Source organism: Vipera ursinii, assembly GCF_947247035.1.
Source record: "Vipera ursinii genome assembly, chromosome: 1".
In the NCBI taxonomy this organism is placed as follows: Eukaryota; Metazoa; Chordata; class Lepidosauria; order Squamata; family Viperidae; genus Vipera; species Vipera ursinii.
In genome coordinates, this window is record NC_139512.1 from 266,711,700 (window position 1) to 266,738,632 (window position 26,933).

General features: G+C 37.4%; 1 protein-coding gene across 9 annotated transcripts; it reads right to left on the bottom strand.

The window, feature by feature from the left end:
• Window positions 1–693: 693 nt before the first annotated feature.
• BCLAF1 (BCL2 associated transcription factor 1) lies at window positions 694–22,787 on the bottom strand. Of its 9 annotated transcripts, XR_014494439.1 has the most exons (13): window positions 22,716–22,787; window positions 19,898–20,022; window positions 17,698–18,612; window positions 15,639–16,307; window positions 15,367–15,536; window positions 11,118–11,223; window positions 10,495–10,579; window positions 9,484–9,659; window positions 8,225–8,402; window positions 6,616–6,762; window positions 1,857–2,063; window positions 1,660–1,744; window positions 694–1,047 (listed from the first exon to the last, which is right to left on the bottom strand). XR_014494439.1 is itself a non-coding variant. In XM_083379537.1 (12 exons), exons 2-12 carry the CDS (start codon window positions 19,999–20,001, stop codon window positions 1,739–1,741), a joined length of 2,697 nt encoding a protein of 898 aa, XP_083235663.1. In that variant the 5' UTR covers window positions 20,002–20,022; window positions 22,716–22,787; the 3' UTR covers window positions 694–1,738. The 9 variants fall into 9 exon arrangements, 4 of the variants coding, with proteins under 4 accessions (XP_083235663.1, XP_083235662.1, XP_083235665.1 ...); XM_083379537.1 differs by having other exon boundaries at window positions 694–1,744; window positions 8,225–8,336; XM_083379536.1 differs by having other exon boundaries at window positions 694–1,744.
• Between the last annotated feature and the right edge of the window lie 4,146 nt (window positions 22,788–26,933).

Consider the following 26,933-nt stretch of genomic DNA (forward strand, 5'->3'; position numbering starts at 1 on the left):
AATCTATCATAATAGATCCAATTTGATGTAGATATTATAATTATCCATTTAGATGTACTACAGTCATAATAAGGGAAGTCTCAACTTGTAACTGACATTTCGTTTAACGTCTGATAGAAAGGCTTGATATTCTGCTTCAAGTTGCTTGAAAACCTGATGGCTGAAATGGTACACATTGGTAAGATAAAAGGGCAAGTATGATTTAGTGTAAACTAGCTTCTGTTTCTTACAGGTTATTAAAATGGCACCATGAGTACAGGAATTGTTCAGTTTTGTATTTCAAGACTTTAACAAAAGGTTAAAATAAGTGTGATTAGAAAAAAAGGTTAAATTGTATTTTTTAAAATTTATAGTTCATATGATTCTGGTTTTAAGATAGTTCTTTAACTTCATGGCTTTAGGTATAGTAAAGATATAAAACTTCTGTAATATTCAGCTGTAATAACAAGCTCATTTCCTTTTACATTTTCACATCTTTATTCCACCGAGGACTGAAAACACAACTGAGATATCCCATAGTTTAGGTTATTTTTCTAAAGAAAACCCACAGAAATATTATTTTACAAATTGGGGAAAATGTTGATGCAGTAATAGCTGAATCAGTATTGCCATAAATTTGTGGCCAATATTTTTCACCAGATGCCAATGAAACTTCATCTAATGCTCTTGCATAATAACTCCATTTCACATTCATTATATACAGTTTAAATTTTATAAATGAATAGCATCCTGTGTTTTACATAAGACTATGTCTATTAGGCATATAAACACCAAAACAATACACTCAAACATGCTTGTGTTAAAGGTAACTTTTCACTACAATTTACCTCTTTCTGCTGTACGCCTAAACGTTTGGAATGTAGGATAGGTCTTCTCACAAGAATAGAATATGCAGAAGGTCAAACTACTTTTAGTGCTGTTACACAAATAGTTGAAGCATTTCCCCATTAGAAGTAAGATTATGTGGACGGAGAAATGTAGCACCTGTTAAGCTACAGTTCTACTTGTCAGATCTAGATCTGTTCAGAAGAGAACGCCCATCGTTTTCTAGAAATGTGAATGTATGAGAAAATTAATAAGACCCCCCCAAATTACTTTTATAACCTCCTACTTACACTCATTTTACTGGGATACTCTAGTTCTCAAATCTATCCAAGAACAAGCCTTGTGAAAACTCATTACAAACTTTTAGCCTTGCAGTGCTGTTTACATGCTGCCACAATTACTTAGGTGGCTGAATTAAACAAAATATAAGCCCCCCCACTCCAGATTATACAATCTTGCAATTTAAATATAAGCCACAGAAACAAAAAGCTCCAGGAAATTATTAGCTCCAAAATTTAGTACAGATTTATTTTTAAATGCTGCCTCAATATCTAAATGCACAAACCTAAGTTTTATTTTGTAATGAAACACAGCTGTGGAGGGGATAATGAAGTACAACTCTGTTTAAAATCAGATCTTTTTGGACAAATCAAAGTTACACAGTGTATAACAGTAAACATTTTAAAAAGTTGATCATGACAAATAGTATCATACCTTTACTACTTGCTTTATATAATCTTCAACAATTACTAGTGAGATTACAAAAGAATTAAAAGAGAACCAAAACCAAAACTAAACTACTCTCCAACAGTAAAATTTAAGTAAAACGCTTACATTCATTTGACGACAAGTCATATTAAAAATGCTGCGCAGATAGCAAGTTTTTTTTCCAGCTGCAACTGATCTTCAGTTATTATTCCTGTATAAAAAAGATGTAAATATATGCACAATTACGGTACAGTATTTAGCCTATTTAAAATTCAACTAACAATACAAAAACCCAAACCTAACTGATACAGCACAGTACATACCTTTTCTTCTTTACGTCTCTCCTTGTCTTCATTTTCCATTGTTTCTTCTTCATCTTCTACAAGCCCATCGCCTTGGTATTTATCATGCGTCCATTTTGGACTGCTACCTGATTTCTTGAAGTTGAATCTTCCTCTGCCACGCTGGAAAATACCACGTCCTCTTCCTCTCTTAGCCCAGTAATCAACACCATCATCTCTGTCATCATGCTAGAGTAAATGGAATTCAGTTAAAGAAAATGTAGAACCAAAGCAGCACTAAAAAGTTATATTTATCATCAATTTAATTAATTACTGTGGTTGAATTCTTTGATCCTACTATTCTTAACAATAAAAGGGTAACATATATACCAAGCTCAAGCATTTAGTCAAGCTATTCCAATACATTATATTTGGTTAATCAGGATTCCAAGTTCAGGGACACATCTCTCCAACCTGAAGTTAGTGCAGAAATACACTTGCAAGAAAAAGTATGTGAACCCTTTGGGATTACGTGGAGTTTTGCATGAATTGGCCATAAAATGCGCTCTAAACGTCATGTAAGTCACAACAATAGAAAAACACAGTCTGCTTAAAATAATACTACACAAACATTAGCTGTTGTCATGTTTTAATTGAACATAAGATGGAAACATTCACAGTGCAGGGTGGAAAAAGTATGTGAACCTTTGGACTTAATAACTGGTTGACCCTCCTTTGGCAGCAATAACCTCAACCAAACGTTTCCTGTAGTTGCAGATCAGACCTGCACAATGATCTGGAGTAATTTTGGACCACTGCTCTTCACAAAACTCTTTCAGTGTAGCAATATTCTTGGGATGTCTGGTGTGAATCGCTCTCTTAAGGTCATGCCACAGCATTTCAATCGGGTTGAGGTCAGGACTCTGACTGGGCCACTCCAGAAGGTGTATTCTGTTCTGTTGAAGCCATTGTTTTGTTGAATTACTTGTAAGCTTTGGGTCATTGTCCTGTTGCATCACCCATCCTCTGTGGAGCTTCAGTTGGCGGACAGATGGTCGTACGTTTTCCTGCAAAATGTCCTGATAAACTCTGGAATTCATTTTCCCATCAATGACAACAATCCGTCCAGGCCCTGAGGCAGCAAAGCAGCCCCAAACCATGATGCTCCCTCCACCATGTTTTACAGTGGGGATGAGGTTTTGATGTTGGTGTGCTGTGCCTTTTTTTCTCCACACAGTGTTGTGTGTTTTTCCCAAACAACTCAATTTTGGTTTCATCTGTCCACAGTATATTTTGCCAGTAATGCTGTGGAACATCCAGGTGCTCTTTTGCAAACTTCAAACGTGCTGCAATTTTTTTTTTTTTTGGACAGCAATGGCTTCCTCCGTGGTGTCCTCCCATGTACTCCATTCTTGTTTAATGTTTTCCTTATTGTAGATGTGTCAAAAAAATGTTAGCATGTGCCAGAGATTTCTGTAGGTCTTTAGCTGACACGCTAGGATTCTTCTTTACCTCATTAAGCGTTATGCGCTGTGCTCTTGCAGTCATTTTTACAGGACGACCACGCCTAGGGAGAGTAGCAACAGTGCTAAACTTTCTCCATTCTGTCTTACCATGGACACATGAACATCAAGGCTTTTGGAGATACTTTTGTAACCCTTTCTAGTTTCATGCAAGTCAACAATTCTTGATCGTAGGTCTTCTGAGAGCTCTTTTCTGCAAGGCATGGTTCACATCAGACAGTGCTTCTTGAGACCAGTAAACCCAAAACAGGTGTGTGTTTTTAAAGGACAGGACAGCTGTCAGCAACACATCCAATATCATCACACTGATTGGAGTCAAGGTTGGCTCACTCCTGGCTCCAATTAGCTCTTGGAGAAGTCATTAGGCTAGGGGTTCACATACTTTTTCCACCCTGCACTGTGAACGTTTCCATCTTATGTTCAATTAAAACATGACAACAGCTAATGTTTGTGTAGTATTATTTTAAGCAGACTGTATTTTTCTATTGTTGTGACTTACATGACGTTTAGAGCGCATTTTATGGCCAATTCATGCAAAACTCCACGTAATTCCAAAGGGTTCACATACTTTTTCTTGCAACTGTATATATATGACACATGCTCTACCACTGAACTAAGAGTTACTTTTTAAAAAATGAATCAGTAAATTGGTAAGATACAAAAAAACATTAAACTTGCCCTGTCTATATTTAAAATTCTAAGCAAAGATATAAACTCTGGGAAGCATGGAGGGCAAGGGATACGGCCCCTGGAATTTCCCAGTTGGTGTCATGCTCTCCACCAAGCCGTGTCATCAAAGTCCCCCAAGGACTTGTTTGACAAAGTACATTCAATTTAGCTGAATCACCCCTAGGTTTCTATCTCCCAATTCTCTGCACACACACTATTTCTTTTCTCTTTCTTTCTCTTTTTGTATGTTTGCCAGCTGTATGAAAGGTTTTTAGACACCTATTATTTCACTGCAGTTCAGCCTACCCACCCAGTGGGAAACTTGACAACATTATGCCCATGAGTTTAAATGCAGCAAATTTAGTTTCTTAATCTTTCTTTATACACATTTCTAACAGCTTGAGTTATTTTATGTTCTGTAACATATTCTATGTTCTGTGCCTTAACTATCTGGTTTATAGTTTATGGAGTGCAAAAAAAAAGTCCACTGAAAAACCAATTTTAGAAATAACACATAACAAATTTAAAGAAAACTACACAAAAAATGAGTATCTCCAATTATTATTTTTCCTCTGTTCAATCATGTTTGATTCTCAGAGACAGCCTGGACTCCCTGCAGTTTTTTTTGGCAAGGTTCCCTTCACCCCCAAGTGATTTGCCTTTGCCTCCTTGCTAGGGCTGAGAGAAAGTGAGTACTCCAAGATCACCTAGCTGGCTTTATGCCTAAGGCAAGACTAGAACTCAAGTCTTCTGATCTGATGCCCTAACAACTACAGTAAACTGGCTCTCTCAATTATTATTAAAGCCAACCAAAATAACAATAATTTTTAAGTTACTCAGAATTCTTGATTAGATGAGATGGTTAAAAGGGGGGGGGGAGTAGAAAGAAAATGGCAAAATCCTAAATATCCCTACAGTTGAATTCCCTCATACATGAATAGAAAGAATTGCTGCGGTTTATTTTACCCAAAATATAACATGTATAAAGAGGGAAGTATTGGAAGATACAAGATACTAGAAGATATGGAGTCGCTTTGGATAGTGAGACAGGCAGCATATTAAATAATAAATAAATAAGCTGGCAGAATCTCAAACAATCTTAAAAGTACAATAGTGTTAAAAACAACTACTCCAAAAGAATCTACTACCCAAACTGATAACGACCAAATACATTCTGCAACCATGTAACATCGGCTGAAAAAGGAAATAGAATAAGTATCATGGAAGAGGACATGGCTGATTGATTCTAGAAGGATCACTTCACTTTTTTGCAATATCCATTTGTATTGTATATATTTCATTTGTTTTACATCTAAGATAATCATCTAAACAACTATTTTACATATTTATGTAAGTCCCAACATTTGTTAAATATTACACAAACCCATAAAAAGGAACTGTAGGCACGGAGAGCTGTATGGGTGACTGATGTTATTCTCAATTCTACTGTGAAACAGGAATACTTAATTCGCTCTTCAATAACTAGGAGCAACACTTTTCCAGGATAAGATGCCAATATTATTCTTGGGTTGTACCGTTTAAAACATCATATGGATGGTTATAACCCTTCATTACGGAAAAAGTATCGAACTGGAGAAAATATAAAGAAAGGAGGAAAAATCATCAGAGGGTCTTTGCTAATATAGAAACAGAAGTATCCCTTTTTTCATTATTGTCAAGACACCTCCAAGGTTATCAAGTCTATTTGATACTTCTTCTATTCAACCCAAGAAATCTATATCTGGCTTGGAGTAGCCCACAGAAGAAAGAGACACAATAGGCAGTAATATCTTTTTTAAATATTATAGCAAATGTTTCATTTCTGACCTGGATAGCATTTTATTTTCTAAAGGTGTTAAGTCTGTCTTTAATAAAATAAATAGAAAGTATTAGAATTATTTTTTTTTTAAATGTTTATCCTTGTAACAGTGCCTCCAGCGGGTGAAAAGTCACAGCCGATCAAAATCCTGTTTTTTTCTAAATACACATATTAGTTTAATACACATTGGAGCAATAGAAAATATAGTATCCACTGAAAGAGTGCTTGTGCACACACCTGCAATTCACTGAGAAATATTAGTTACGAAAGGGAAAATATGATGTGAAAATGAAGGAAAAAATTTAGTGAAAAAAATAAGCGTTAGAAAATGTCTTTGAAAAGCAGCTACGCACATTATTATTTAATAATTACTTTGGTATCACGATCACAAACACCGTTATCCAAAGTTACAGGATAGCATTATCTCAGTCAACGTCGAGCAACTGAGATATTATTATATTATCTGGCTTTTCCTTGGCTTTAAGGACGGCCTAGACTAGACCTTCACTTACAGATAACAGAATGCAATCTGCTGAAGAAAATCTATAATTGCACAATGTAGTCTGCATAGGCTAGATCTTTTCTCTCCTGTTGCTAACTGACTAGCTAGAAATGGTGCAGAAGAACTTCTTTCATTAGACTATGTAGACGGATGTAACAGCAAATACAAATACTGATGTTCACTGCAGACGACTCAGTGGAGATTCTTGAAATGACAGAAATAGTTTTAGATATTGCCGCTATAAAATAAGACTTTAGAAAAGATGCATGCATATAATATGACACCCACCAAGAAGTATTTCTTGCTTTTTGGAGTATATTCAGGATCCCATTCTTCCTCTTTTGGTCTCTTTTGAAAAGCAGTGTTTGAATTGCTAGGACCAGTATTTGTTCCAGCAAACACGCCTCTGGCTCTTCCTCTGCCTCTAATTCGAAACTGATTAACCAAAGCATGTATGTATTTAAATAATAAATATATGTAATTCATTTACACACAGCAATAAATGATTATTGCATTAACTAAAATGTCTGTTAATACCACATAAAATGAAATTATTTAAAAATTAATACAAAGCTACGTACATCTCCTTTAATATAAAGGTTCATTGTTGCACAATAGCATTTATGTGTAGTATTGATTTATGGAAACGTCCAGATTTTAAAAACTGGATTTGTGTGGATGATACTTAATAACCAGATGTAGCAACGGCTTCCCCACATATAGAGGAGCCTTTTTTTCCTGGTTGAATAAGAGAAGTGATTTCCAGTAATTCATTTTCACTTCACACTTTCCCCAAATTGCTGATTGCAACTGGAAAAACCCAGGTCTCTGCAGGCCGTTGCACAAGGGAAGCCTTTCCCAACACAGACATCCTCTAAATATATGGGACACCTCCCAGAATGCTCTAGCCAGCACTGTTAAATTCACAAAATTGGGAAAGGCAGTAGAGAAAACATTGAATCCGAAAATAACATCTCCCTCTTCTCTAACTGTCAGGGAAGGCTAAAGGGAAGACCATGTGGGGAGATTCCCACTGCAGGATTAAATGGTTTACCAATTCTGCCATGTTTGCCAGCCCTACCATTTTTTCCTAAAATACAGACAAAAGGTTCAGGTTTGAAAAATGAAGAAAATGAAGGTCACACTTTGGGAGTTACTGTGGAGTCATAAGTCACAATGTATAATATATAATATATAATAATAATAAAACAAAAAGGGAAAAAAGAAGCTAAAAGATCCAGTACATTGATACTTAATACTTTCCAAGAAACTATTTGAGAAAAATAATTAGTTCAAATAACAGTATTAGTTCAATTACTTTAAATGCAATTTTGATATCCATTGAACAGCTGTTAATTCTAATAATTAACTAACATGTTTCCAATTAACTAAAAATGTCTATAAAATTACATGTAGTTTTCAAAAACTGTCACCTAATTTCAGTAAATTGCATTTACCATTAGCTGTTCTGTTCTATATAAGGTAATACTACGGCCAACTCTCAATACAGAGATTTAATATTTAAAAAAGAAGGAAATCAGTATCAAACCTGAAGAACAAATTAGAGAAAATGCCTACAAATTAATTATTACAAATAGATGCAAGAAATCAGAAAGAAGAGAGAATAATTAATGATGCTTTGGCTTTAAGCAAACGCACAAATGTTTGTGAATATTTAAAGCAACAATTTACCTAGGTAGTATAATAATATAGGTACAATAAGACGCTTGCATATTTTTCATTTTATGCCAAACTAATGTAGTATTTTCCTATAATTTATATAAATACATCTTGCTGCAAGTTACATTTCTAATTGCATTCCCATATTTCAACCATACACTGGATATTTTAATTCAATGGTTATAAATTACAGTTAAAATGCAAAGAAGAAACTTACAAATGTGCCTCTAGGTCTTCCAACTCCGGTAAAACCTGGATATTCTTTCTGGTCATGATGGGGTTTAAGTTCTTCATCTCTTTCTTTCTTGCAGTCCTTTTCTTCTCGGGAACTGGATGAGGAAGATGGGGAGGAAGTTGAGGAAGATCGAGAATGGTCTTGTTCTCTTTTTTGCTTACTGAAAAATAAGAAACCATACTATTTGCTGTTGTGCCCTACGTATTGGATGTATTTTGTGTATTCTTAGAAGTTATCCTCTGTTCTTGTTTTGAAGCTAATGTGGAACATTATTACTCCATCCAGCTTCCATCTATAATTTTAACAGGTATGGCTCATTAGCATATTAATAAAAAATAGCTAATTAGCCAGTAAAAGCTACATTTAAATGCACGCTTTCACACAATCGCAGAAATAACGGGGGGGGGGGGGAATGACTATAAGTAAAGTTGCTAAGCTTTTGCCTAGTTCCTTTTATTTTAATACCTAAAATATCAATAAAAATTGATACTATCTTTTAACTACATTGCCACAAGATGCAGAACTAATCAGTAACTGACAACTATGTGGACATCAGTGAAAGAGAAGTAAATAGAAAGTACAAGTAAATCAGTGATTTAATAGTATTAACATATACTGTATACGAATGAGGACATAAAATATTCATATGCAATATTCCAATAGGAAATACATTTGGCATTGATTTGACCATAGATTTGTAATATTAATATCAAATTCAAAAGCATAAGAGTTATTTCCAGTATTATCACTGCAGCAAGTACTGTACACAGAATTAAGTTGCTCCTAAACTACTAACCTGTAAAATTTTCATATTACAAGTTTTGAGAAAAAGAAATTCCTCTTGCCAACCCTCCCCCTGCCCAAGTTAAATTTAAATTTCAGTAAAATTCTCATAATCTGGGTGTTATGAGTTGAAAAAGTGCGGAATCAAGCATAACGAACCAAAGTTCTTACACAAACTGTTTACAGAAATGTACTGCATTGAAGTCCAACTCCTGATGTAGCCTGGATAATAGGACAGATTAATTTGTCATTTTTTTTCAGTGTTAGCTTGCTATTCCAAAGTTTTTGTCCTCATCCACCATAAGCCATGTAAAAGACAAATAAATTTTTGCTGTAAAACAAATAATTTTAATTGTTTACATTTAGACGTGCCATTGTAAAGGGAAAACTGAAAGCAATTAAGCTTACAATTACATAATTAGACTTTAAACATTAATTACAAAATCATGCTTTTTTACCTATCGTCTTTGAAAGTTTTATAATCCTTGTAATCTTTTGGAACTTTCTCTTGCTTTCTTGACCCACTGGATTCCCTGGAACCTTTAGAGTCTCCTCGTTCTTTACTTCGTTCTTTTCTACGACGATCGATGTCATGTCGAAGATCAGCAGAATCGCACTTTAATTTTTTATCTCCCTAGATCAAAACCATTTCATTGAAATATTTTACAACTGCAAATGTTGGAATACACGTGATTTTTTTTGTGTTTATAGCCTTATGCATACTTTCTTAAAACTCCACTAAACACAGTAAATTTTGCTTATAACGAAATTATTCTACATAGAGGGCAACAGAGTGTAGAGGTTAAAGATGAAGGATTAGAAGTCAAGACGCTATGATTTTTAGTACTGTTTTACGCACAAAATCCATCTGAATGACTTTGGGCAGTCAGTTTTAGGAAGATGGCACTTCCAAGAAAATAATCACCGGAAATGAGACTTGATTCAAAAGACAATTATAATAAACTGTTAAACAGACTTGTTCAATTTAATCTTGCCATTTTCCTAGGTTAAACCTCCAAACAATACTTTTCTATATAGAACAGGATAGTTTTGCACAGAAATAAAAGTTCCCTCCCTTAGACTGTAAATAATTTGATTTTTTTTAAAAAAATTCTAAAAAATGAAGCAAAAAAACCATTTCCAAATGTTTCATGGGAATGAAATGCCGGCATAATTTATTAATGTTACTACTAAAACAGCCTTGTTTAATTCAGTTATTTCATGGGATATGTTCAAAAGTAATGGCCTTGATTTTGTGAGAACACTGATTAAAATTATCTTTTCATGTTCAGGGCTCATAATTCAAAACTGACCTATCCTTAAAAAATGATGAATAGGTCAAGCTTGGTATCACATAGAATAGTAAGCTATAAATGCAATTTTATCAAGAATGCTTTAGGATAGATACTTAGGTCTGGACTATAAAGGATGCTTTTACTTTAAAAAAAGTGTATCAATTTAGAACCTACTTTCTGAATTTCTTCTTTAAAGGTTCTCTCTTCTCCTGATAAACGGGTATGCTTCCTCAGGGCACTTGGAGAGATGTCAATCCTTCTAAATGCAAGATTTTCAAAAGTAATTATTATGACTACATCCAGAATTGGAAACACAAAAGAGTGACTAAAACCAAACCGTTAAAATGTTAATAATGCCCCTCTAAAAATGCCATACGTATCTATGTAAACAAGTCAAGGCCCACACAATTCAAGAATCCAACTGCAGTATTGAAAAACCACACAATACACAATATTCTTTGTATGCGAATACATCTGACCCATTTTTTTTCAGAAAATGTAAATAAATTTTTACATTAAAAATGTGCCCAACAATTCTTTAAATCCCAGACAGTTTAATACTTCCTTCGATTTTAAATGGGTTTCCATTTAAATGGAATGAAAAAAAGAACTGATGAATATACATTTCACAGATACTTACCTTATTATAAAATCTCATGTATCACAACAGATACAGCAGTTTTATTCAGGAACTTCTATTCATATTCTATATTCAAGAGACAGGATGCTTTTTATCAATGCAAGCATCATTTGAAAAGTGAGTATCGCTTACACTAAACAATAACACAATGCCTTACCTATGTATTTCAGGACTCTTTTGCCGGGTGCTATGTTCTTCAGTAGCCTTCTGATAAGCAGTGAATCTCTCACTTAGGGTCATTCCAGCTGATTTGAAATATTGTTCTGTAGAATTTCAGAGGATAAGTACTAATTTACCAAAAAATATCAACATAACACATCAAGTGAGAATGCAGAAGAGCCAGGGACTTGGCAATATAAGCAACAAACATTTGCCCCATCTGTTTGTAATAATAATAATCACGCTTAGAAATTCCTTGCACGTCTGTACTACTTGTGCCATTATAAACTGAATGTTCACTTTTTTATTTAAAAAAGCAGTCAAAGTTTATAGTGCGCATCTTGTTTACCCACAGGAGCCAAATACATTATGAGAGAAATATTACAGTATTAGACGGAGCATTGTCATATATTGCAATTTTTAAAATGTTGTCATCCTATGCATACTGCTGTAAGAATAAACCCTCTTGAACTCAGTTGGATTTATTCCCCAAAAGGCATACATAAAATGGAAGTTTCACAAGTCAATTTCTTTTAAAGATCACAATTTCTTTTAAAAAAAATTAATACCAAGGTAACACTTTTAGATTTTAACATCTGGCATTCTGGCAAACTTGAGAGCATAAAGTTTCTTGTCTTAACCAAGACCAATAAATTGATAACACACACACTACATTCTGAAAGACCAGTTCAACAGATGTGTTTAAATGTAAAATAGTACATGTGTAAATTAAAAAGGACTATGAAATGTTACAAATAAAGTAAACTATCTGCTTAACAGGTCAATGTACATCTGTATCAACTTACCGCCCAACATCCAGCACATCTCTCAAAACCAATCATTAAAACTTGATATGGCCACTACAAGGGTAGTGCCTCAATCATAATTCCATCAAACACAGGAATTTGAGCTAGCAATTCAGTTTTTGTGCCATTTTTGCCAGGAAGATAGAAGGTTCAACTTTGCCTGTTTGTGCATCTGTTATCTTTCAACAGCTATTTTACTTTTGTAATATGGATTTTGCCATTTCAAAACACATTCCAGGACCTAGTTGCAATGAAAAAGAAAACATCACTGGGCATTTTCAGCTCTATGTAAGAGAAGAGCTGTTCAGTGTAGCTGCATTGCACCAATAATGTAAAATTACTACATTTTTACCAAAATGTGATCCACAGATTCCTTTTACTGAGTGCAGAAAGATTTAAATAACCTTGGGAAGCAAACTGTGATGGAGACATATTAATACACTGGCCAAAAACCAGTAGTTAAAACAACAAGGCACGTGTAAATATTTGATATACTAACTGAAAACATTCAGCTTAAATGATCTCTTTGGCAAGCATTCTCACAGGATTTTATAACCTAAGTCTTTTTCACTCTTAATAAAATATGAAAATATAGCTTTTTTGAGTAATGTAAAGCATTTAGCTTTCCAATTTTTCTAGGTAAATATATTTCAGGGAGAAGTGTCTAAAATTTGGTATGAGATTCTAAAACAGGGGTGTCAAACTGCCAGCCCAAGGGTCGGATGTGTCACAACAAAACCGCATCCACCCCATTGCCGGCAATGGGAAAAAAGCTCCGATATGTCGCGTGACGTCATGTGATGTCGCACGTTTGACATGTCTGTTCTAAAACATTGTAAATCCTCCAAAGTTTTTCACAGCTTCTGAACATGCAGCTTCACAAGAAATGCTCCTGCCAACAATGGCAAAATCTGGATTCAAAATTATGTATTTGTTAAACAAAGCTTTCTAATAAGCCAATGTAATTTTTATGGTAAATAAGTTTTAAATAGTCGCCTACTATTTCTTTATTAAACAATTAATAGCTTTAAAGTCAGAACAGTAAAATATATTATGACATCTTTAAAAAGAAAATGTGTTTTCTTTTCAAAGATTGTAACTTTAGAAAAAAGAACTATAGGACTGTTGGGATTTTCATCAATAAATTTGTACACACTTCATAAGCATTTTCACATTTTCAAGATTTTTCTTTACCTGACAATATTACACGCTCCATCAAAATGAGCAATATAAAATACATGGAAAAAAATATATGACCATATTGTTACCTATGCAGAATTGAATGGCATAATCCAATTTCAAGATGAGTATTCAAATTATCAGATATAATTAATGAATGTGAATAAATATAGCATCTGTTTAAATTGGATTTCCTGCATTATGTTCAATTATTATGACTTCCCTACAGTATTCTGTTACATCTGAATAATGCTCATTTCTGAATTGGAATGCTACAATAAGGGGAAAAATGTAACAAGGCAGCAATCAATTTCCATGACACAGTTCCAGGTTCAGATAGTAATTTATATAAAAGATTGTGGGGTGGTAGTATCACAGTAAATGAAGCTAACATTGAGAAAGGTAGGCAAACAGTCCAACATAAGCCAGGTATATATGTTACTTCCTTGCATATTCTAAGGGAACTAAAACAATTTCTATAATTGAAAAACTGATGTATGTGTATGTATAAAATACATTTTGATATATTTTAGGTATATAATTATATGCTCCCAATTACTCCTGGAAATAAAGTTCCTTCAATCCTCTAATATGGAACAGAGTTATTAATGACTCTGCCTGTAAGGTCATGTTAATTTACAGGCTGGCACGCTGTATACAAGTTCTCCAGTGCTTTCTGCCACCTTCTCTATTTGAAATCAAAATTAAAGGCTTCCAGTTTTAGTCTAGTAGTTTGTTCTTGTTTTTACACAAAGTCAGCTTTTTCCACCAATGCCTATCCTCCAGTAAAGACTTATCTCTCAAATAATTGTACAGTAGTAGGCTAGGAAAGTCTACGATATGGAAATACATTGTTTTCTACATAATACTCTAGTTTTAGCTCGTTCTGTTAAATTTTAAAGGAACTCTTGGACTTGGATCATCAAATTGCAATATTTTAAATCCCATAGAAGGAATAATTTTAAGAAGAAAATTACAAATGATCTAGTTTCATTTTAGTGAATATTTTCTTTTTCTTTAATATTTTATTTTTTTTATAGTTACAAATCTTTAGTGCTTAGTAAACAACATGCTGTCTGGGTCCACCTATTTGACATTAATAACAATACAACTCCATTCCTACTCTCTACTCCATTTTTCTAGCCATTTGTAAAAATTACTCCATGTCTGAAAGTATTCTGTATCTTCTTTCCCTTTCATTTTCAATGTAAGTCTCCATTTTCGCAAAGTCCAAAATTTTCCTAATTATGCCCATGTTTTCTTAAATTAGGATGTAAATTCTTGGCAATATAAACAAAAACCACTTAGATATTTCTTTGAATCAAATAAACTGAAATGCAAATATTAGCTCATTATACTGTAAAATAAAATTAAAGTGCTTTTATCCAAAGACCAAGATGTCCACTGCTGTACTTGAAATTAACCACAACCTTGCATTTATATTGCCTAATTACCATTCTCTTTATTGTGTGTGATGATCCGGTAAGTAATCTATTAGTGATTTTTGGAATTCCAAAGTGGCATCTTATCTTTTAAGTATATGCCGTCCATTAAACCTTTCATGAGAAGCAAAAGGATTGTTTTATTTAAATAGTTTCGTTCATTTGGCACTTCCAAAAGGGCATTATTTGTATTTGCAAATGAGTGTCACACTACTTGTTCCTCGGATTTGTATGTTGCTGTTAGTCTTGTATTCTCAAACCTTCCTATTTTGAAGTGTAACTTTATACACGTTATCAGGTGAAATCCAAACTTGTCCCAATATCACTGCAAAGTTATTTAATTAACATACAGTACTATCCAATTTGATGGTATCATGACATAAAATCCAAGTCTTAATTTGACAATGTACATCTGTTTAGCGCTACAATCAGTAACTTGTTCAATGTTCTCTACTGTAGCTACTGTGTTTCCCCGAAAATAAGACCAGGTCTTTTTTTTTGCCTCCAACAGAGGCACCAGGTCTTATTTGGTGTGTGTGTGGGGTGTCTTTTCCACTCCCCTTTCTGTATTATATTCTTCTGCTTACACAATTCCTATGGCTCTTCTTTCTGAATCTATGAAGAAAAGGATCAAGTAATGTTTTATTACTCCTATAAAACTTTCTAATACTTACAAAACGTTGACATCCTTTTTCTAGAATGTTATTTTACAGGAAAGCGTGTACAAAAAAATCAAGCTGTAACAAACTAAAATCAATACCACTATTCTTTTTCTTAACAGCAAGTGATACTCGTCTCATGCAGTAAGCTCAAGATGTACCTTTTACATGATGGACTAAGGACACAATGTGCTGAATAAATGACTCCGATGTGCTTTTGCTGGCTTGTGGAAGCTTAATGTGGTCAAAGATGGATCGGAATTCTTGCTCCTTCTTGACCGAATGGACAAGTGTACTAGCGAGCAGCCTGTCTTTAGTCAAGGAAGCAGGTCTGAGATGCGTAATAAAAACAAAAACAAGGAAAATAAGTTTTACGAAAAATGAGTTCTTCTACGAATGTGAGAACCTATTAAAAATATGGATAATTAATTACCTGTTTGAATCATCAAGTGGCACAGGTGCCATTTTAAGTTTAACTTCAGGTCGATGGGAGTCACTGGCTATCATTTTGATCCTAAGTGGGCTCTCCTCTCTGAAGGTAGATTTCTCTCTCATGTCCAGATTCTTGTGTAGAGGAGGACTATAATCAAAGAGTTCTTTGAGCTTTTCGGACTTTACCTGTTCAGGTGATTGCATCTCTTTCTTCATCATTCTTTCAGAGATTTTTTCATCTTCCTTGTGCTTATCTTTTGCTAAAAGAGGTCTTTCAACTACGTAGCTGGTTGTCTCTTTAACCTTATACCCCTTATCTTCTCTAAATGCATCACCTTCTCTATTTGCCTTCAGAGAGATTTTAGACTTGTACTTGGAGCCTTCTTCCTCAACATTACGATGAGATGCAGCAAAGTTCTTACCCTGATCTGCCAGAACAGACTTTCTGAACTGTCTATAATCTTCAGTTTCTTCTGTGTCTTCCCCTTCTGAATCGTTAAATTTTTGTTTTCCAGGCTCTTTATCCATATAATATTCCAAAGCTTCCTGGTCTTCCCACTCTCTCTCTCCCTCTGTCCTCCCCTTTTCTGGTCCTCTATCTTTCTGGGCATCTTTCTCTCTAGTGTTATTCCTATCAAGCAGGTACACCCTAGATTCTTCATCTGTATACCTGTAAATAGCAAAGAAGAAGAAAATAGCACCTATTTTCATGGAAAAATAACAGAAAATCCAAAAACCAATGCAATTAAATGTTAGCTTAAGCACAGATTCTACATGCAAAAAGTTTTTCGAAAGTTAACTATTTCAAAATCTAAACATTGTTTCTGCACAAATTCCATTACTTCTGAGTCCTTTATAATTTTGAGAGAGAAGTTAAAACTGTACAGACAGAAGCAGTTTGAATTATATATTCAAGCTCACAGCTTTCAATACAAATGCAGCATCTGGAACACTATTCTTTTTCATAAGAATATGAGAATAGCTTGGTGGAAGTGGACTAATAAACCCATCTGATCAGCCTTTTATCTCACATGGTCTACCAAATGGATATAGAAAGTCCACAAATAGAAGACACTCCTCCTTCCCTGTTGCTGCTGCCATGACCTATTATAGGTTTTTTAAAATAAAAGTGTAACTTGTTTTCTGACTAATTTAGTAGCCGGACAAAGGAAGAGCTATGCATAGATATAGCTTACTGTTATATTTCATACATAAGATAAACAAATATTGTCATCTTCATAAATAAAAAAAATTTTTAAATCTCTCTTGCAAAGCAATCACAGTTAAATTTAATAGTCCAAAGTAAATAATGCATTGTCTATGGTATATCACTGTAAATTATAATGATTCTTTTAAGGATGAATATACAAACTTTGGCAATTCAGGAATGGAATATTCTGGAGAACTCCAAAACATCATTTCCCCTCCAGAACATATTATTTCAGGAGCACCATGAAAATTTCCAGAAGCAAATTCCCCAAGTTGGACAGCTGGAAAAATCAGTTCTCAAATCACTGGAGTTCACACAATCCTATTAAGGATTCTTCTCTATTTTACTACTCAACAAGGTATTAATGTATATGTGAAGTTAGAACAGGTATATTATATTTGCTAAAAATACAGAAATATTCTCACTTTTTCAAAATGATATAGCGCAGGGTTCCCCAACCCCTGGTTTGTGGACTGGCTCTGGGCCGCAGCATGCCAGAAACCAGGCCACCCAAACAAGCCAAGCCCCAGTCACGGGATGTAGGCAGCATGCAAAACCACGCTCCCTTGGGTCCTCGGAAACCAATTCCTGGTGCCCCAAAGATTGGGGGTCGCTGATATAGGTAGCGTACTTTTAAATGTTTTCAGATTTCCTATAAATTCATTATATTATTCTAAAAAAATACATTCATATTTCTGATTCAGTGAAACATAGACATCAAGTATTGTTTATATTCTAAAACCAAAATGTATTTTTGAATAAACATGCGGATACTTTTTATTGCGCGGTATAACAGAAATGTCTTAGGTTGACCAGTGAAGCACCATTCTTTTTTTTTTTAATCGCTCACCTCTTCAGAAACTTTCCTCCTTTTGCACTTTCCTGTTCCCCAGCCTCCGGATAAAAGGAACGCAGGCGGGTCTCTTCACGCGCAGCATTCTGTGATGCAACTGCTTTTGCAGGGCTTCTCCTTGAAGGAATGTGATGCAATGGGCTATTCTGAGAAGGGCTATAACGACTGGAACCATTTCCAAGGGAACCAGACCCAGATCTTTCAGGGCTATGCTGAATGGAATGTGAATGCTGAGGGGTGTCTTTTGCTGAGTGGACTGTGCTGAGTAAGTGAGCATCGGAGCAGGAAGAACTCTGGCTAGGTGGAGAGGCAACAGAAGGGCTATGAGGTGACCGTGGACTGTTATCGTAAGCAGAAAGACCAGGCCAAATATCAGCTGAAGCTGCTGCTGCTGCTGCTGATTTATTAAAATCATCTAGAGCCTCAGAAGGGTCGTGTTCAAAGGTATTTTTCTCTTCTTCTTGTGATTTACTTTTTAATGGGCTGTCCTGCAAAGCAGCTGCCTCCGTTTTCTTCGGCTGTTTTTCTGATGACCCACGTCTTCTGGAAGAGACTGGAGATTTGCTATATGGAGATGAAGACCGGGATGAAGAGGATCTTGGAGATCTAGAAGATTTGTAGGATCTACGTGATCTGCTTCGAGATCTTTGAGAAGAGACCGAACGTCTTTTGGGACTCCTGGAACGCGAGCGGCCTCGTCTGGGACTTCGAGAATGCCTTCTATTCCAGACAGGCCTATAACCTCCACGGTGGTATCTGCCTCCACCTCCTGGGTAATACCCTCTACCTCTTCCTCTATAGCCATAAGGACGTCTCATTCCTCTATTATTTCTGTAATCTCTGCGGTAGTCTCTATTATAAACCCGATCTCTACTGCGAGACCGTGAGTACGTTCTAGACCGAGACCTAGAACTAAGATAAAAAGCATGTTAGTATCTTCAAATTTCAAAATTTTCAAAAAAAACATTATATTGTCCAAGATCCACAGGAAATTATTTAGTAGTATGAACAATAATCTAAAATTTATATGGAAAAGCAAGAGATGTTTTGGAACAGCAAGTTCCAAGGATGTTAAAAATTACCACCAGAATATATCACCTGGCCCAGACTTGCAAACAGAAACATTTTATCTTTATTGACAGAGTGTGATGGAAATAATGAATTAACAGAGACCAATGACTATTTCTCTAGTATTATCTATAGACGATATAATACTATCCTATTTGTTGAGAGCAGAAGATTGGTATCCTGAACTGAGAATGATACATTTCAGAGATTAATAGGTAAAATGTTTACAACAGGAAAAAGACTCACGGGTATCTACAAACTGAACTATCTACAACTACTATACTTTTTTTTAAAAAAGCTTGCCTCCTTCCTGGCTGATTTCATCGAAGTTTATAAACTTAGTAGTCAAGCAAGACTTTCCAGGGTTGTTGGCTAAACTTCATGATGAGTCAAGCTCAACTTGAAAGAAAGTATCTTTCTCAACAAAAGAGAAACTGTGCTTTATTTTTCTCCCCTATCTCCTACATTAAGCAGACTATTTTATATTTTACTTCCTTGGCCTAAATATTCCGTATCTAACATTGTTTTAGACTCCTTTGCCTTTTCTCTCTCTCTTCCCTCCTCCCTATTCATCAGGACTATTTGCAACTTATTTGATTATTGTGTTTTCTCTCTTGCCTCCATAATCAACAGCAGTTCTCGCTGCTAACTTCACTAACCGTATAGTACTCTACATATTTTTAGATTCCTGATAGACATTCTGGGTTATTAATTAAAAAATACATAGAAAGAATCCGCTATTCTCTATCTGCTTGTTCAACAGGCAGGAACATCTTTCTACCTCACTTTTAGGAATATGGAACAAATATGGTTTGAGCCATGAACATTTAGTGAAAAGGTAGAACTGGGAAATTAATCTGAAAGAACTGGGTAGAAGGATAAGAAACTGAGAAAACACAAATTAACAGCAAGCAGAAGCCTGGAGTCAATGGGAAGACTTTAACATCCCATAGAAAATAATGAGCAACTAGGAGGGACAGGATTCACAGAAAAAGGGAAAGAAGGGTGGCTCATGTGAGATATTTGAATGCAACCAGAGGTGTGCAATTATAAGCAGCATTTTGAACTTTTACCAAAAATCAGCATGTAAAAATGAAGCAACTGAGTTAACATATAAAATGCAAAGTACCTGTAACGTTTTTTTCTAGAATGTGATCTGGATCTGGATCTTGAAGAGGAGTGAGATCTAGTCTTTGATCTTGAGGAATGGGATCTAGTATTAGAGCGACCCATATTTTCCACAACACTTTATACCTGTCCAATAGAAGATAACACGTGGTCCTAAGTGTGCCATAGCTTAAAACAGACTAAAAAGTGAAGTCCATCAACACAATTTTATCTTTTATCTTATCTCCTGCACAACTTAATCCAAGTCAACCATATTCTACGACCCTTGTTATATTGGGAGGGGGGGGAAGGCCTAGTACCGTGGTGGTGAACACATGGCATGCGTGCCACAGGTGGCACGCAGAGCCCTCTCTGTTGGCATGTGTCCCGTCGCCCCAGTCCTAGGCCTTCAGCTGGGTTTTATAAAACCTTTTCACTTTAGGCCTCTCCTACCTTGTGCAAAAAAGCCCAGTTTCAATCAATCAATTTCAACTTCTGGGGGGGGGGGAAAGATCTCGCAAAGTTGGAATTGATTGAACTTTTTAGTCCCACCCACTCTGCCGTTACCACTGCAGCCATACCCACCCAATGAGCTGCGCTCACCCAATTGGGCACACCCACCCAATGGGCCACGTCCCCCGGCACCCGACAATACATAAGTGGGTTTTGGGTTGCAGTTTGGGCACTCAGTCTCTAAAAGGTTCGCCATCACTGGCCTAGTATGAGGAGAGAGGTGCAAGCATCTTCTTCAGTTAACCAAACTGAACCTGTGTACATTTGGATCCAATCCAATGTTTCTTAATTAGGATTAAAGTTAACACTCTAACCCTACCCTAATACTACCCACACAAATGTTTCCTCAGCACATGCGTGCTAGTCATTTCCAACTCTAGGAGCCGGTGCTCATCTCCGTTACAAAGCCGAAGAGCCAGCGCTTGTCCGAGGACGTCTCCGTGGTCATGTGGCCGGCATGACTAGACGCCAAAGGCGCACGGAACGCTGTTACCTTCCCACCGTAGTGGTCCCTATTTTTCTACTTGCATTTTTACGTGCTTTCGAACTGCTAGGTTGGCAGAAGCTGGGATGAGTAACAGGCGCTCACTCTGCTACGTGGCACTCGGGATTCGACCCGCCAAATTGCCAACCTTCTGATCGACAAGCCCAGCGTCCTAACCCACTGAGCCATCACGTCCCTAATGTGGAGCTATAATGTTTCCTATAGCTCCACTCATCTCAAAAACGAAATGCCTAAAAATAATTGACAGCATGGGATTTTAAGCGTAAGGGGAGGGGGGAAATCAATAGCAAGAACCCCAGATAAGTAGCACAGATCGGCCTTTCTCAATATTTCACAGTGAATATATTTTCCTCAACGGCTTTTATCCGTCCGCCCTCTTATTTCCAACTGCTTACATGAAATTAAAACCGATTATTCGCCCACTATTCCCTACTACACATTTCAAGAGAAATTCGGAGATTTTACAGCTGTAGGGATTGACACGTTCTGTACTTTAAAAACGCCAATAAAAACACGCAGCTAGTTTTATGGCCGTTTGGTATACGATTCTCGAATTTACAAAAAAAAACAAAAAACCCCCGAATTCTTAAAAAAAAAGTTTTGAAACGGCACAACAAAGCAGAGAAATTGCTAAGCTTGTAAGCTGCCCTATGTCTTCGGAGAAGGGCGGGATATAAATGGATAGAAATGGAATTAAAAGAAATAAAAATAAATAAATCCTTTTTTTTTTTTTTTTTGCACATAGGGGGTTTCAAATGCCAAACCCCCGGACGGCTTTCTGATTTTTATCCCCTTTACTACCTCTTTCTCCTGATCCCGGTAGATAAGCCGCTGCAAAGTCACAAAGGCGACCAGGTCAGGGCTATCGCCGGCCCCATAATAATAATAATAATAATAATAATAATAATAATTATTATTATTATTATTATTATTATTATTATTATTATTATTATTATTATTATTAATTAAGTTTATATACCGCCCTTCTCCCGAGGGACTCAGGGTGGTGAACAGGGCACATATAAATAACAAATACAAAAATTAAAAAGAGAATTAAATAATCCGCCCAATAAAACAATACAGTATAAAAACCAATTAAAAACCCTAAAATCCCATCAGGCCAGGCCAGCTTGTTCGAATAAGTGAGAAACGCTGCAAAAGAGGCGGCTGTTTCTTTCCCCCCCCCCTTTCCTTGCCAGTCCCGAAATCCTGGCGAGCGACGGCGCCCAGGTTGCCTTGGCCGCGCCCAAACAAGCGGGAAGAAGACGTAACGGACGGGGGGGGGAGGGGAGAGAGAGGAGGAGGAGGAGGAGGAGATAAGGCAGCTGACCGGGCCTCGGCAAAGGCGTGGAAGAGCAACCGAAGCTCTTCGGCCTCTTTTATTTTTTTTTTCTTTTCCTTGCCCCTCCCCCCACGTCGGCTCACCGCGGCTCGCGCGAGAAAAAATGGGGGCGGCCATCCCCACAGGGGAAATGAAGAACGTTCTTAGCAAACGGAGGAGGGGGGGGAGGGGGAGAGAGAGAGAGAGAGAACCAAACAGCGGGTGGGGAAAGCAGCGTCGCGCGCGCCGAGAAAAGATTCGCGCGCCACGACCAGCGGAGGTTAGGGGGGGGGGAGGGGGAGGGGAAAGGAACGAGGTCGATAGCGTCGCGTGAAAGCGTAACGGCCGAATCTCCCTCCCCCCCCCGCCTCTGCCCCGCAAAAAAAATAATAATAAAAATAATAATAATAGCACGCTGATGGAACGCAACCGAGGTCTGAATCCTTCCCTGACTCGATCCTTTCATCGGATATTCGGATCCCGGGCCTAGTCTCGGCTCACCCTTTTCTGGGGCGACACCTCCCGTCCGGCTCTCACCACTCGGCGGCCATTTCCAGCCTCGATGCAGGAAAAGAAATGGGGCGGAGAGGACGGAAAGGAAGGGGGGAAAAAAAACCATAGAGCTTTCTGCGACGTTAGAATAAATGAATGCGTCACTTCCGCCGCCGGAAGGCGGCCGGAAAAGGATAGGGAAAGGCGCCATCCTGCTCTCGGCCGTTAGAAAGATCAGACTAGAGCTGGAAGGGACCTTGGAGGTCTTCTAGTCCGGCCCCTTGTTCAAGCAGGAGACCCTATAGCAGGGGTCTTCAAACTTGGCCCTTTTATGACTTGTGGACTTGAACTCCCAGAATTCCTCAGCCAGCAAAGCTGGCTGAGCAATTCTGGGAGTTGAAGTCCACAAGTCATAAAAGGGCCAAGTTTGAAGACCCCTGCCCTATAGTATACCATTTCAGACAAGTGGCTGCCCAGTCTCTTCTTAGTGATGAAGCAGCCACAAGGCCTGAAGGCAAGCTGTTCCACTGGTTAATTGTCTTCACTGTTAGGAAGTTGAGGACCCAGATGGTTGGGGGCAATTAAGCTGACTTGGTAATAATGCCACTTGGGGGGGGTGTGAAAGCCCTAATAAGCACGCATATACATAGAATGAAGGCTACTGCTAAGCTTGTAAGCCGCCCTGAGTCTTCGGAGAAGGGCGGGATATAAATGGAATTAAAATAAATAAATAAATAAATGATGCTTCTCTCCTTTATTAGTTTTCATCCGTTATTTCTTGTCTTGCCTTCTGGTGCTTTGCAAAATAAATTGACCCTCTCCTCCTTGTCGCAGCCTCTCAAATACTGGAATACTGCTATCATGTGTGTCCCCCCCCCAACAAGTCTTTCTTTTCTCTAGACTGGCCATTCCCAAATCCTGCAATCGTTCCTCATATGTTTTAGTCTCCAGGCCTTTAATCAACTTAGTTGCTCCTCTTTGCACTTTTCCCAAAGTCTCGACATTTTTTTTTGTAATGTGGTGACCAAAATTGGTTGCGGTATTCCAGGTGTGGTCTTCAGCTAGGGTTTTATAAAGCGATACTAATACTTCACGTGATTTTGATTCTGTGCCTCTGTTTATACAACCCAGGATTGCATTAGCTTTTTTGTCTGCTGTCGCACACTGCTGACTCATTTTTAAGTCATTGTCCACAAGGACTCCAAGGTCCCTCTCACAGTTACTGTTTTCGAGCCAGGTTTCCACTAATCTGTACTTGTACCTTTGGTTTTTCCTGCCCAGGTATAAAACCTTCCTTTTCTCCACATTAAAAATCACTTTGTTGGATAGGGCTCATTGTTCAAGTCTGTTAAGATCTGTCAAGATGGTGCTTATAACGGGAAATTACTTAAACTCCTAGAGGTGACTTTTTTCCAGAGTCACATGATAATTCCTTCCCTGAGTGCCATTTCTGGACTGCAAAACTCCAGTTGACTGCTAGATGGCAGCCAAGGGATGTTTCTGTGTCCTGGGGAAGAACGTGGCAGAGAGAAACAGATAACTAAACTCTGCTGAAGATGTTACCTAGCCTGGAAATGAAACATTCAGAAACCAACCCACAAGCTAGGAGAACCAATCTTCACCCTCATCCTACACCTGAGCTACAGATATTTGCCACTATTGCAGAGATAACTACTCCAGTGCAAATGCCGAGGTGAAGTCTTATCAAGAGTGCTTAATTTCAAAGAATGCCTGGGTTTTGAGATTTCTTCTCTTATTTCTCTGAATATACAGTATAACTTGTTATCATCTGCAGAGTGCAAGTTATCTTTGTGGTGTGGTTCCTAAAAGCTGGTTGTTCTAGCTGAAGCTGAAACAAGGAACTAGATGTAAAGGAATTAGGGTCATCCAATAAGTTATACTGTATATTGAACTTTTTACCAATTTTCGTGATCCCACTCAAGTGTACTACATTGGAACTTATTAGTGCTTCTCTCTTATTTTGAGATGAAATGTTCCCCTGGTTTACTGTTACATTTAAATTTTGTGGAACATTTTACTTCCCAACTGGCCCTTGTGTTTTGGTCTAGACAAAATAAGAACAATCAAATGATGTATGCATGAAAAAAGTAAGTTTTTCTTTGACATGGTAGTTCATTGGAATATATGTTACATTTAAAAAGTTGCAGGAATCGTCAAGCTATGTGTTAGAAGACTGATGGTTTGAGTAACCACAATACAGGTTTATTTTGTCAAATACAATGGAGGAATCATAAAACCAAGCCATACTGTCTGTATGACTTTTGCAGAGGTGATGAGTTGGGAAACCTAAAAGAATGGATTAGGGAATTTATTGTCTCAAAGAAGATCTATCTGAAAGCAACTTGATGGCACATAATGTGTCTGTATTTTTAATAGGAATATAAGTATCCTATGTAACTTTAACATAAGGTTGTATGTTGCTTATTTGGGTCTGAAACAACAAGAATCTGAACTTTTATTATTGGTCTATTATGCTTTTCTGAGGCTTTTAATTAGATAATACCCATGCAACACAGTGCTGCAAAAGAACAATCTAGCTAGGAAAGCATAGAACTTGTTAGGATGAATCTTTAGCTGAAACTGCTTTGATACAATCATCTCCTAATACAACTAATACAAATTAAATCTGTTAAAACAGTATGGATGATAACCTAGAGAAGCTTGAATATATGGAGCTGTTAATATATTTACGGTATAACATCAAGTGTCAATTTGTGTTTATTGTATATATATTAAAGGCAAGACTTACAAAAGACTGTGGGAACCATCAATCGTTAAAAAAGTGGAGGATGTCCAGTAGTCTCAGGAAATGCCTTATAAAACAATAGGTTGCATTTTCACTCATTCAATCAGAATAGAAAAATTATCAACCAGTGGTGTTCTTAATTCATATAACAAGATATCCTGGCAGAAGAACTAGTTTTAAAACATATATACATCCTGAAGTAATGTTTTAATAGGCTATAGCATCTGACCAATCTTTCTAGGCTCAGAAGGGAAGATTTGGCCTAGCTAATTTAGGATGGGAAACAATTACACGCTACAGCGTGCAATAGTGGTATCTGTAGCTCGGGTGTAGGATGAGGCTGAAGGTTCATTCTCCGAGCTTGTGGGTTGGTTTCCAAACATTTTGTTACCAGGCTAGGTAACATCTTCAGCAGAGTTTAGGGGATGTCTGTGTCAGTGTTCTACTTATATAAGGGCTTCAGGTGTGGGAATGCCAAGTGAGGCTCTTGTGATGGGCCAGGTGTGAGTCATCAGAGGCTCGTGATGGGGAGGTACTTCAGGGTCACTGGAGGGTGTAAATTAGTGGGTCAGGAGTGAATCATCAGTGGGAGGCTGCGTCTTGTGTTGCGATGGGGAGACTATGTCAGGTCAGGGTCATTGGAAGGTGAATTGCTGGGGGGGTGAGGCCACAGCCCACAGCCACACTCTGCCAGGAATTATCTAGAATCATAGAAGGTTGAAAGAAACAATATCGTCTACAAAATCAACTGTAACGATTGCAACCACTTCCACGTGGGACAAACATCATGTCAGTTAAAAACCAGGATCCACTAACACCGGCTAGCAGTCAAACACCCTGATCCCCAATCGCTACCTTCACTGACACCAAACAACACCAGCTCAATTGAAGCAACACTAAAATCATCGTCCATGCTGTCACCCGCTACACTGATGAGTTCATCGAAGGCTGGCACTCCACAAGCAATTCCATCAACAGACACACTGACCCACAACCAGCATACGAACCGCTCAGAGTACAAATCAATTGAACAGCCATCCAGAGACAGCACCAACCCTCAAGCCTCCCTCTTCCCCCCCACCTCAGCAATTCACCTTCCAATGACCCTGACCTGATACAATCTCCCCATCACAAGACCCATTACCAGCCTCCCGCTGATGACTCACTCCTGACCAATGGTGGGATTCAGCCAATTCACACCAGTTCGGCACAACCGGTAGCTAATTTTTTGTTGCCCAGGCCCAGAATGGACTTCCGGAAACGGCATCCACAGAGAACCAGTTGTTCACATATTTGAATCCCACCACTGCTCCTGACCCACTAATTCACACCCTCCAACGACCCCTATCTGAAGTACCTCCCCATCACAAGCCTTTCTCTGATGACTCACACCTGGCCCATCACAAGACCCTCACTTGACACACCCACACCTGAAGCCCTTATATAAGTAGAACACTGAC

Excerpts from the sequence above, each read along its gene's own strand:
- BCLAF1 (XM_083379536.1), bottom strand. The coding sequence starts at position 20,001 with ATGGGTCGCTCTAATACTAGATCCCATTCCTCAAGATCAAAGACTAGA. Across the intron at positions 15,537-15,638 it reads CCACTTGATGATTCAAACAG|ACCTGCTTCCTTGACTAAAG; the intron begins GTAATTAATTAT and ends TACGCATCTCAG. Across the intron at positions 9,660-10,494 it reads TTAAAGAAGAAATTCAGAAA|GGAGATAAAAAATTAAAGTG; the intron begins GTAGGTTCTAAA and ends GTTTTGATCTAG.